At 42.5% G+C, this 12,965-nt stretch overlaps 1 protein-coding gene across 3 annotated transcripts in view; it reads left to right on the forward strand.

Moving 5' to 3' along the window:
* Positions 1–12,271, forward strand: part of HAPLN3 (hyaluronan and proteoglycan link protein 3) — a 38,082-nt gene extending 25,811 nt beyond the window's left edge. For 2 of the 3 annotated variants that reach the window (XM_075575186.1, XM_075575184.1), the window contains exons 2-5: positions 2,612–2,776; positions 7,006–7,377; positions 8,801–9,103; positions 9,672–12,271. In XM_075575186.1, coding sequence (XP_075431301.1) covers positions 2,638–2,776; positions 7,006–7,377; positions 8,801–9,103; positions 9,672–9,955 — 1,098 coding nt within the window. In that variant the 5' untranslated portion in view covers positions 2,612–2,637 and the 3' untranslated portion in view covers positions 9,956–12,271. Of the gene's footprint in view, positions 1–809; positions 1,024–2,611; positions 2,777–7,005; positions 7,378–8,800; positions 9,104–9,671 lie in introns of all 3 variants that reach the window. The other variant, XM_075575185.1, reaches the window with a different exon arrangement.
* The last annotated feature ends 694 nt before the right edge of the window (positions 12,272–12,965 follow it).

Here is a 12,965-nt window from a genome sequence, read left to right on the forward strand (position 1 = left end):
GATATGGCTGTACCCATACAGTACGTTAATGACTGGTATTTACCAAAGCTGCATACTGTATCTGCTAGTTTACCATATGCCATAGCAGTTAATAAATAAACGTAAATATGCAATGCTCATCATGTAACGCCCTCACTGGCAGAAGCAGCAGAAATTGCGCAGGAAGCGGGTGAGATAAGTGTCCCCAGTAATCTGTTCAGCTGGCGTGGTTTCTGCAGAGATCTTTAGTGCATCTGTAGATGGATGTATGGGTGTATGAAATTTAGCATTATACTTATTTTTTGGCTCAACCTATTTCCCATAACAAACCTCTAATTAGATTGAGGTCATTTAATGTAATTTACAATTGCCATGAAGGTACTATTGTGGTCCTTAAAGCTCAAGGATTACGACATCTGGGAGTAACTTCCACGTTGATTCAATAATCATTATACAAACTTAAGAAGTATCTAGACTTTTAGGCAGAGGGAGAGTTACAAACCCATCTAGCACTGGGATTAATGCACCTTCAGAACGCATGGCCAAAAGCAGCATCCAGTAGAGACCATGTTCGGAAGTGTTATGCAGATGTTGCCTATTTTCCATTTCCCTGCTAAAATAATTACTTGACACATGCACACATTTTTAATAGCCCACGGGTCAGACAGGGAGAGCAGCCAACAGCCTTTATTGTCTATTATATACTGAATTTCTGACTTATTTTCCAGAGATTGGATTGCCTTCATTAGCACATTGATATTCTGTACAGTGAGCTATGTGACATCCTTTTTCCATCTCGTCAGATAAATTCTATGTGCTTTGTCTTCTAGTGGAACGAAAGTTCAGATCTAAAAGCTAATGGGACACACACGGCTTTCTTTGAATTTATAACTCAGTGTCACTGGAATTCCTAACTGTTTAATTGGAACAGATGTACTTTACTATTGAAGGACTGAAGGATGTTCCTTTGGGATTTGGTTTATCATCTGCTTTCTTCCATCAAGAATGCAATACTCTACAGATGATGATAATGTTTAGGGGAGGGTGAGTTACACCCTTCCATGTTACCACCTTTTCTAGCAAAGACAAAAATACGTTTCTTTATTTTGGATTTGTAAAAACAGAAATCTCCAAATACAACTAGAGGATCTTTAGTTTAACAGGACACAGGGGATGAAAGCTGAAAGTGACACTCTTACCAGAAGCACTAAAGTACATGTTACAGTATAAGACCTTGTAGTGGTCGCAGGAGGATTAAGTGGGTAACCTATGTCATGTCTTCCTATTTCAGGTTGTAATATGCTTCTGCCAAGTGATAATAGGGGTTAACGATACATTTTTCCAGTTTGTATAGGGTTCATGTGTCAACGTTTCAAGGTGCAAATTCTGTAGTGACCGTTTAAAGGGTTAAACAGAGCTGTGCTATTTTGTGAATGCTTTAGCCGTTAGTACTCCCATTTCCAGGTCTTATCTGACCTGCTTTACTGACCCATAGAAGAACTGAGACCAGGTGTGCTCAGTGCCGGGGATTGCTCGAGTTAATACGATTTAATAACTACCTTGCAATGCCAGACAAGATTAGAAGTCTGGCCAGGTGAGTGATCAGTTCATTGATTCCCCTGATCTCTTTTATAGGATAATCTTTAAGGAATGCAAATAAATACATGCCCAACAGGCTCACTCTTTATAGAAATCCAACTCTTCTCATCAAATAAGAACCTGATTCCCAAATTAAAGATCAGCCTTTTTCATCTAAGACTGCACATTTGTCTGAGTTTGCTAAACCAGGGGTGCTCATTCAGTGGCTCAGTCTTCGACTGCACAACCTGTGCTGAAGCAGGGATACCCTGAAAGCCTGACCTGTTGGGGGGAGGAGGGGGGAGAATCTTGGGGAGTGGAGTTGAGCCCCCCTGTGCTAAGCCACATTGGAAGTGCAAAGTGTAACAGTATTGCACAGAGATAAGGGGGCTGAGTTTCAGTATTGCACAGAGATAAGGGGGCTGAGTTTCAGTATTGCACAGAGATAAGGGGGCTGAGTTTCAGTATTGCACAGAGATAAGGGGGCTGAGTTTCAGTATTGCACAGAGATAAGGGGGCTGAGTTTCAGTATTTCACAGAGATAAGGGGGCTGAGTTTCAGTATTGCACAGAGATAAGGGGGCTGACTTTCAGTATTGCACAGAGATAAGGGGGCTGACTTTCAGTATTGCACAGAGATAAGGGGGCTGACTTTCAGTATTGCACAGAGATAAGGGGGCTGAGTTTCAGTAGTGGATAGAAAAGCGCAAGTTCTGTTTTGTTTACATGAAATAAGTGGCCTTTAAATTGAATTTAGAAAATGTTAAATTAGTATAAAAATATATGGTTTGCAGTGATGAATATACAGTATGAATAATATAGAAATGCGGGAAAAGGGACACTACATTTGAACCCTTTTGGTCTTGGGTTGATTTGTATAAATAACACTTAGAAGAGGCCCGATTTCTCTGTATTGCTTCAGATATAAAGCGTTTTTAATGCTAGTCTTTAAAATAAATAGCATGATGCTGCACAAAATTGGAGCTAATTCAATTTGTTTAGTCATTGAAACCGACACATTGATAATGATAACATGGATTTCTGTTGCTTTGCAGAACGAGTTTCTAAATCCTGAGTAGAAATGTATTGGCCAACAATGCTTGCGGTGGGAACAGCGCTGGTGCTGCAGCTCGCCAGCACCTGCAGTGCTCTGCCCTTCTATAATGGATTTTATTACGACCACATCCTGAACAACAGCACAAATCATGGCAACGGAGACGGTAAGGCTGGAACTTGGGTGTCACTTAGATAAGTCATTTGTTTTATTTTGCTTCTGCTACAAAGAAACACTTATGAAAATGGGGTCACAAACTCAACAACTGTATACGGTACAAGTCTTGTCAAGGACAAAAGGACAAATGCACTAAGCCAGTGTTTCACAAACTTTTTTTCCGTGACCCGGTTATTTTTAAACTTCTTTTTCGTGACCCACTAAAAATGTTATCGCCTATAGTGCCTGCACAGACACAGCCACTGGGTGGGAGGGGGGGAGGGGGCAGGGACACTTGGGTGGGTGGGAGGGGGGGGGGCAGGGACACGGGTGGGTGGGAGGGGGGGGTCAGGGACACTTGGGTGGGTGGGAGGGGGGGGCAGGGACACTTGGGTGGGTGGGAGGGGGGGGGAGGGACACTTGGGTGGGTGGGAGGGGGGGGAGGGACACTTGGGTGGGTGGGAGGGGGGGGGAGGGACACTTGGGTGGGTGGGAGGGGGGGGGGAGGGACACTTGGGTGGGTGGGAGGGGGGGGGGGGGAGGGACACTTGGGTGGTAGGCAGTGACTGGGTGGGGTGACTTACCTTGCCGCCGGACGCTTTCCCCTGCTGCCCCCGATATCCCCTGCTGCCCGGGACGGGAGGTGGGCTTGGGGGCACGGGAGGTGGGCTCGGGAGGGGGTGCCACGGGAGGTGAGCTCGGGAAGCTGGCCACGGGGGGAAGCGGGCCGCAGTAGGAGCTTGTACTTCCACCCTCCCCCATGTAACGTGCGGGCCGCAGAGGAGCTGGTACTTCCTCCTCCGTCCCACGTTGGGAGCGGGGGGGAGGAAGGGAGCGGGCCCTGCTTGCCCTGCGCAAGCGCGCGGGACCGCGGGGGGAATCGCCGCCATTTTTTTTTAACTTGATCGGGGCGGACGGGAGACACCGCGCGGCCAGCCTCGCTGCGACCCGGCAATTTTGGTGCCGTGGCCCGGTGCCGGGTTGCGACCCACCATTTGGGAAACGCTGCACTAAGCAGTTATGTTCCATTCACGTGAATGTGTCGTATGACTTGGAATAAAAACAAAATATACACAACTTTAATACAAAATGCAGAACGTACAAGGAATGCAGAAATAGGTTTTTCTGTAATCTGTGACTGATGTTGCTGTGTTGTCTGTATCTCTTTTATTGTGTGCACAATAAGGAGCATTTATATAGTCTGCTCATGACTGTGTTACCTGCCCCCATACAAATTGTTGCTGTGTGTATGTACTTGTTTATAAACAGGAACCTGCACATTTTGCAGAATTGGATGTGTGTGTATTACATTTAGAGTCAGTGAATAATTAGTGGATTACTCAACTATATTAGGGGACAAAATACTACGTTTCATTTCAAAACCTCTAGTTTTTATTAGGATTTTTTTTCAAAGTAATGAAAAGATGTACTTAAAAACCCCACAAAGCGTTGTGTGTTTGCTAACCTTTTAAGTGGTCTGTAACCAATGGTTTTGTAGAAATCCGGACTGTACCTGTATTCTAGCTCAGGAACCAGTGAAGCTCACCTTTGTATTCATGGTCTGTTGGAAATAGGAGCCCGAAAGATTATTCAACTTAACAAGCACGGGAGAGAAAATAACCACATAGCTGAAATCCTCCAGTAATGTAAAACAAACTGCAAGTCTCTCCCGGCTTTGGTCAATCTTACCGAGAAGAGCAGTATAACCAAAGAAGGCAAACGCTAAAACACCCAAGTAATCCAAATGGCCGCAGTAAAAAGGATTTTCTTATTGTTTTATTTGTATCTTCACCATCCTTTATTTTAGTTCCAACATCTTATCTTCCTTACAAAGTTAAATTTCCTCCAGTGAGTAAATGAATACTAGTATTGTATTGTATGTCTTTATTTCTATAGCGCCAAAAGTGTACTCAGCGCTTCACAAAGAATACAGCACAGGGAATTATAATAATGCAATAAGTGCAGCAAAATCAGACAATCGGAAAGGAAATCCCTGCCCCGAAGAGCTTACAATCTAAGAGGTTTAATGGGAAACTTACAGAGACAGTAGGTGAGGGAATAAGTGCTATAGACATAAACATAACATTAAGGAGTCCCTGCCCCGAGGAGCTTACAATCTAAAGGTGAGGGAATAAGTGCTATAGTGCTACTAGTGCTGTAAATAGTATTCAAACAATCTATATAGTGGGATTGTGGCGACTTTACATTTGCAATTCCACATAGCCGGACAGGAAACATACTTTTAACAGTGTGACTGGCTTACTTAAACAAATCTAACAATGCTAATAGCATTTTGGGGAAATGAGTTACAATTTGAATTTCTTCGAGGCTTCTGAAAGGGGAAGTGTTTGTCAACCAGATGTTTTATTTCCCCTTACCCCACCCTGTCCTTATCACAGAGCTAATAAAGATAAGGGGAGGTCAGGACAGGGGAACTTAAACCTAGTTCCTAACTGTAATACATACATAAAAAATACTTGTAGGTGTCATATTTGTGTATAAAAGGTATTAATTACCCAGATGATACTCTTTAAACATGTCACTGGAATTAGTTATTAATTATTTATAAAATGTGTTACCAGGAAGTAATACATTGAGAGTTACCTCTCGTTTTCAAGTGTGTCCTGGGCATAGAGTTAAGATGACAAATAATACATGGTTACAATACATAACTCAATAGTTAACTTTGCGCCTATTCAAATAATGTGTTAAAACAGTATTTGCGTCTAATTTCAAGTATTCAGTGGTGCAACACCCCATTTAGCATAAGATCCCAGTATCTTGTGAATTACTCACACCCACTGTATCAAAATATCCAAATCCAATCATTCTTCTTCACGGAAAGGGAGTGGTATTGTTTCATATCTGTGAATCTTTCACCATCTCACCAGAAATCTGTCACATATTTCCAGGTTTTATTAAGTATTCATGCACGTGTCATGATTAAAAGTAACCCTGTGTGCATTATTCTGCAGAACCAGCCAAGTGGGCTTCTTCACTTTGCAAACAATTGTACCATTTCACAACGCGAAACCTTCCCAGAACCCATCCTTTGTGCTGAGAGCAGCTCCTGCCCGGGCCGTTACAGCCGGGGACTCGGGTTCAAATCCTCCTGTGAGCTCCTTGTGACCTTGGGCACGTCACTCCCTGTGCCTCAGACAGCAAAATTAGATATTGAGCTCTATGGGGCAGGGACGTATTGTGCCCCAACAATTCTATGTACAGCGCTGTGTACACTGTTAACCCGATGTAAGAAACCATGTCAGTAGTAATGTGGTGACAATGTTGCACTTACGTTGCGCACATTCCAAGCGAAGCGCGACACTCGGACAGCGCGACACTCGGACAGACGCACAAACTCTCCTCATTTTCTTACATCTGAAAACGAAACATTTTTGGTGTCTGACCTCTACTTTGTACATGAGCACCACCTAGTGTACAACTTTCAGAACAGGCATTACTAAGTGATGTACAGTAGGTCCCGAAGCATCATGTTGATTTATTGTCGTACAGTATTAGTTTAGCTTTGATGTGGTGTGTGTTTGTAGCATATACATAGCATTGTCATTGCAAGGAATCCTGAACGCAATAGTAGAAGCATATGAATAGCACTGTGGATATTCTGAACACGATACATAAAGCTTGGCCCCCTGCAGACACACTTACCAGAACTCCCTCCTCCTGTCTCTGTACGTTCTCCCTACCTACCAATTAGATTGTAAGCTCCTCGGGGCAGGGACTCCTCTTCCTTAATGTTATTTTTATGTCTGAAGCACTTATTCCCATGATCTGTTATTTATATTATCTGTTATTTATTTGATTACCATGTGTATTATACTACTGTGAAGCGCTATGTACATTAATGGCGCTATATAAATAAAGACATACAATACAATACAATATTCAAACCCCTCTCTACATTACAATATGTATTACCAGTTTATAGCCCCAAAAACAGGTCTTCTCACTTAAATATATTTTTATTGATCATTGAGTCCTTTGCAACCAAACAGGACATAAACACAATGCTTATCATGCTCCTAAGCAAAGAAGAATGAAACATTTGAACAAACTCTGAAGGTTCTGGACATGTCCAGTGTGACATCCTTAGCCCTATCCATTATTCTCCATTAGTGGGTACTCTGTGCCATATCACAGCATTAAACATAAGGGACTGTCCCATACGTAACACTTATACCGCTATATTGTCATCAATTCTACATTCTCTTTGCTTTCCAGTCATTCAGTTCAATGGTGTGAAGCTTGTGGTGGATACCCCAGAAATTGCCCTCTTTGGTTACCGTGGGGGTAATATCACCCTCCCCTGCACATTTCACTATGAGCCCAAGTTAGAGTCTCCACGGAGATTCCGAGTCAAATGGTCCAAACTACACGAGGACAACACCAAAGAAAGGGACGTGTTGGTGGCGATTGGTTTAAGGCACCGAAGTTTCGGAGTGTACAAAGGCCGAGTTCACCTGCACCAAAACTTGCCGAACGAGGTGTCGCTTGTCATCTCTGATTTGCGCTTGGAGGATTACGGAAAGTACAAATGTGAGATCATTGATGGCCTGGAAGATGAAAGCGGGATTGTGGAGCTGGAGCTGCGAGGTCAGTAGGGAACTGGTTAATTCAGAGTAATTCAGAGTAATTCATGGAACCTAAAGCTGTGATACATTGTAACAAGGTTATTGTGAAAGAGCGGGACCCAAAACATGAGCAGCTGCTTTAAATGAAATCTCTTATATTTTATGTTCACAAATGTGCACTTTTGTTTTACAGATTTGGAAGTGCCTGATATAAACACTACAATATGAATACAGATGTGCAGATGTTTTTTTTGATTCAGTAATAATTCTAAGGCCAATATGTTAGTGTTATTACTCGAGTTCAGTGTTTTTCAACCAGAGTTCCGCGGGCGTCCCTAAAGGATGCAATTTTCAGATCATTTATAAAATTGTACGAAATACAAAATAATTTACAATGAATCTGATGTCAGACGCGCTATTAGAGAGGGTTGGGGTTCCTTACAATGCAGCTGATGTCAGACGCGCTATTAAAGAGGGTTGGGGTTCCTTACAATGCAGCTGATCTCAGACGCGCTATTAGAGAGAGTGGGGGTTCCTTACAATGCAGCTGATGTCAGACGCGCTATTAGAGAGGGTTGGGGTTCCCCAGAATTTCACAATATAATTATAGTTGGAAACCTCTGCTGTAGTTCTAGGTGTTAACCCAGCCAGGGCATTAATGAACCTTTATTGTTCAATTACAGTAGCAATTATTGCAGCATTTGTTGCTTTTATGGAAAGTATTAATTAGAAAGATAGGTTTTTATAGAATATCATTTTTATATTAATAGCACGATAACTTATGTTTTTTTTTAAATATATATTTATATTTTGTGACCCGAAGCCATGTTTGTAGTTTTGTGTCAAACACCAGCGCAAAAAGTTTAAATATCCTGGTAACCAGCGGGTCCCCAGAGGTCAGGGGACAGTGGCTCAGGTGGGGGACCCCCTGGTTCAGGTAAGTAAAAAAAGAACAAAAAGGTTTTTTTGGGGTGTGGGGAGAGTTAATGCTTTAATCTTTAATAAACGTGCATACTTCACTAATAGGAGGGAGAATAATCACACTTTATTAAAAAATGTTATTGTTAATATTATTTTATTATCCTTTTAGATCAAATCAGGAAATGTAAAATGTAAGTAAATAGTCTGTCAGCCGGACAGGTCCCGTGTTACAGATGTCTAATTGCTCTAACGTCCCATATAATACATATTAATTGTTAGGACGTCAGCCTATTCACCAAGCTCTCAGACCATGCAGAAAATCAAACCATCATGCCGTGTAATACGGCCTATCTGTATAGACTGAAACTTTGGGGAATTATTGGTTACTTCTAGATCCTTTGTGTGCAGGTCAAATTTTTGTTCAAAGAACTAGAGAAACTTATGTGTAATATTACTCCAGTAATTGGGTAATATTACTCCCATGCATCACCTCCGTCTTGCTAACTGTAATGTTTTCCCTGCAGGAGTTGTCTTTCCTTATCAACCTCACCATGGGAGATACCAGCTGAACTTCCATGATGCCAAAAAAGCTTGTGAGGAGCAGGACTCTGTGATGGCTTCGTTTGACCAGCTTTTCAGGGCCTGGGGGGATGGCCTTGATTGGTGCAATGCTGGTTGGTTGCTGGATGGCACAGTCCAGTATCCTATTACTTTACCCCGGGAGGCTTGTGGCGGGAAGGAGATAGCTCCAGGTGTCAGGAACTACGGAGAACGACACAAGCACCTGCACAGATATGATGCGTTCTGCTTCTCTTCCTCCCTGCAAGGTGAGGTCCAACAGGCTGAGCACCAGGGAGATGTCTCATTAATATGGTATTAATTATGTAGCACTAACTATGTACATATAATTATTCTCTGTAATAGACTATGTGAATACAAAGTAATAATTGGGCGTTAGGAAACCCTCACCCCCAAACCTTACAATACAAATGGATACATTATGTGGTTGGAAAAACCGCGACTAACCCAGGTGTATGTGGGGGGCTGGATTAAGGGTGCAGAAAGAAGGGTTTATTTGTAACAAATCAGTTAAATATTATTTAAATATCGTGTGAGCTTTGTTTTTGAGATCTGTCAGTTTTTGACCTGGGGTTCAAACCTAAATCTTGCACTATGTCTATCCTTCATTATTTAAAGCAGTGGCCAAAATCTCGGACATAGCCTCTTCAGGGATTATCAGTTTCTTCTTGGACCTCTGAGAAGTTTTGTTCTATGTGTTTTTTATTTCATTGTTCCGGCTGTTAACTTTTACGGTTGCAATATACGGTATTCACTCTGGATTAAATTACAAAGCACTGATATGCTGGAATGTATTCTTTCTACTTGTTCCTGCAGGAAAAGTTTACTACCTTGAGCACCCTGACAAGTTAGATTATGCAGAAGGCAAATCCGCGTGTCAGCAGGATGGGGCGGAAATGGCAAAGGTCGGACAGCTCTTTGCCGCATGGAAATTCATTAACCTGGATCGCTGTGATGCCGGATGGCTGGATGATGGTAGTGTCAGATACCCAATCGCCTTCCCACGTCCTAACTGTGGACCACCTGAACCCGGAGTTCGGAGCTTCGGTTTCCCAGGGAAACACAAGAAGTTTGGAGTCTTTTGTTATAAAATGAGTTAAAAATAGCAATGCTTCCATCCTGACGCCTTGAACAGTAACCTTGGCCAGAATATACTCCCGTTGGGCTGTCACTACTCACAATGATACTGGCACAGACAGAAGAATGAGGAATCTCTTTGCCAAACAGACTTGTGTCCCCATTTGTGACTATAAAATGAAACATATGCAAATCTAGGCTATAGGGATATGTATCAAGCAAACTGGTTCCAAGTGTAGTAACACCATATAGTCCTTTAATTGTGTGTGTCAAATCTAAGAAATGTTATTTTTTTACAGTTGGATATATTTGACACAGTTTTTTTAGCCCATCATCATGGAAGATGAAAGCTCAAATAGACTTCTCCATTTCATAAAAAAAAGAGCATCACTCGTTACGTAGATATATACGTAGATTTATACGTAGATATATACATTGCTATTGTCCTGCAGTTTATATCCCTAATTGCAAAGAAATTTATTGCAGAGTTGTAGATTACAAGTTATACCTTTGTATACCACCAGAGGATGCATTTGCAGTCTGGAAGAAAGCCATTTCTACCACAAGAAATAATATGCAGGACACAGGTCCCTGCAGTTTGTGACATAATATGCAGGACACAGCTCCCTGCAGTTTGTGACATAATATGCAGGACACCGCTCCCTACAGTTTGTGACGGGGACGGTTGAAGACGCTATGAACATTCATGTAATCAGAAGACTTTGGTCCCACTCCCCACCACTTCTCCCAACCTCCTAAAGTGCTATTTGTGTCATTTGTACGTATTTAAACTACACATAAATCTTATTTCATTAGGGTAAAAAGCGCTAGTATAATATATTCTAGAAATAAGAATAAAAAGATTAAAAAAAGAATCAATTTTCTGTGTTGTGAGGGCTGTGAACAACGCACCCAGGACAATGACTATAAACATGAGCCAACGTGATCTGTATGTGCGGAGTTTCTGTGCCCACATCTTCCAACTCCCTTCCTGCATATAGTAACAGCCTGCAGGAGATCCCTTCCCTGCATATAGTAACTGCCTGCAGGAGATCCCTTCCCTGCATATAGTAACAGCCTGCAGGAGATTCCTCCCCATTACAGTTCTACAAATCGGTCATTAAACTGCGATAGTGCCCATCGGGGTGCTATGGCACAGAAGCTGCCCTTGAAGTCAGACGGCGTTTTCGTGCCAGCGCGCAGTGCACGGTTCTGTCGCCGTTTAATGAAGACCCCGTGCCTGGAGGTGGGCGCATGAGGGGAGAAGCCCGAAGTGTTAAAAGATTTCAATGTTTTTGAGATTTCTATTTTATAGGTCAAGGAAACATTCAGAATTCTCTTCCCCTGTCACCCTGGTGCGGAACGCGTGCTGGTCACCCCACTAACGTGCTGGTCACCCCACTAACGTGCTGGTTACCCCACTAACGTGCTGGTCACCCCACTAACGCGCACACGCATTCTCTGCTATATCTGTACGAGATTGGTGATTTTTATAGAGACAGATGGCAATGTACCCATTATTATTCTTATAAAGGATTTAAAACCCTGATTGGCTGCACCCACCCCCTCCCCCCCCCTTTTTTTTTTAGACAACCCCAGACTGTTTCAGGTTTTTAAATCTGCAAATCAGTAGTGCCTCGAACGGGACTCCCACAAAATGTTTTGCACCTACGGTTCTTGCTGCCATTTTTTAGGTTTTCAGGGCTATATTTGCAAAGTGTGTAAACATATCTTACAATTTGAAATAAGAGCTGCTGCAGCAGAGAAGTAATTACATGGTGAAGGGCTTCCCATTTACTGCAGCTGCAATGGGAGTTGCTAAGTGAGACAGGAGACAGGTGGGTGCCATTAACCCAGAAGCTGCAGCTGTTTGTACTGTGCAGTCACTCTCACTATTTCAGCCTTGATGTATGAGAGATGCTGGCTGTCAGTGCGTCCTTAATAGACTCTTGCTTGGACATGATTGCAGGTCAAAGGTGATGGTGTTGCTCCCCAAGGAGGAAATTGATTTTGCCATCAAACATACAGCATTATTTTCTCCAGGGATCAAACACCTACTTGTTACAGAAATCAATGAGCGTGCGTTTCAGCCGTGTCAGACTTTCCTTTAATGAATGCTGGGAAATCAAAGATGGGATTGTATCATTTGGAAGTGTGACAGCAGCTTTATTGATCAGATGATTACAGTATGTCGTTCTTCCGCCCATCAAGGGAGACGTCTGTCCTAACTTTAGTTACTTGATTTAGGGTTGGCAAATGTTATTGATCAAGAGAAAACTGTTGTTCATATAAAGGTGCATTTAAATCTGCAAAAATAAAGACGATGGAGGACATTTTAATCGCTAAAGGGGTATTTGCATGATGATCCCTGGTTTGTCCAGGTCAGGTGCTGCTAATCTCACATGCCTCTTTTTAACACACTTTTTCTGCTGTGTTGAGGACATTTCTTTCAGGCGATTCCCCTCTGATGTTTCCATAAGGCCACATTTTACTGAATATATGATTCTTTCACTCCCTGGATACTGATACCTGGGGGACTATTCATTAAAGTGCGAAAAACACACGTTTCCATGCACTAGTGCCCTGATTGGCACCATTGCACTTTCATCAATAACCCCCATAGTATCTTAATATACTACTTCCAGTCTAACATGTCACCATTGTTGCTCTATACCTCATATTAATACTGTATATTAATTTCTCATGGCAGCAATCGGCTGATGAATTCAGAAGTAGTGTTTTGTTTGAGCGCTCTAAAAAGATACCGTGTTTTTCCCTTGAAGGACAAGGTCTGAAACTCTAAGTAACAGAAGCGTTAAACTTTGTGCCACATACTCACTGCTGCTTTATACCTCAGCATGCTAAATACAAGGAAGGCACTGCAGGGAAAGGGTTACTCTGTATGTTGATGCAGCTACAGCGGGTTAGCAGTGAGAGGTGGAGATCCTTAGTGGATTTCCTATTGCACAGTAGTATCCACACTGTAGCTTCTATTCCAGCTGGATGTCCACGTGGCGGACAGAACTGTGGCCT

Source organism: Ascaphus truei, chromosome 18, assembly GCF_040206685.1.
Source record: "Ascaphus truei isolate aAscTru1 chromosome 18, aAscTru1.hap1, whole genome shotgun sequence".
Taxonomy (NCBI): Eukaryota; Metazoa; Chordata; class Amphibia; order Anura; family Ascaphidae; genus Ascaphus; species Ascaphus truei.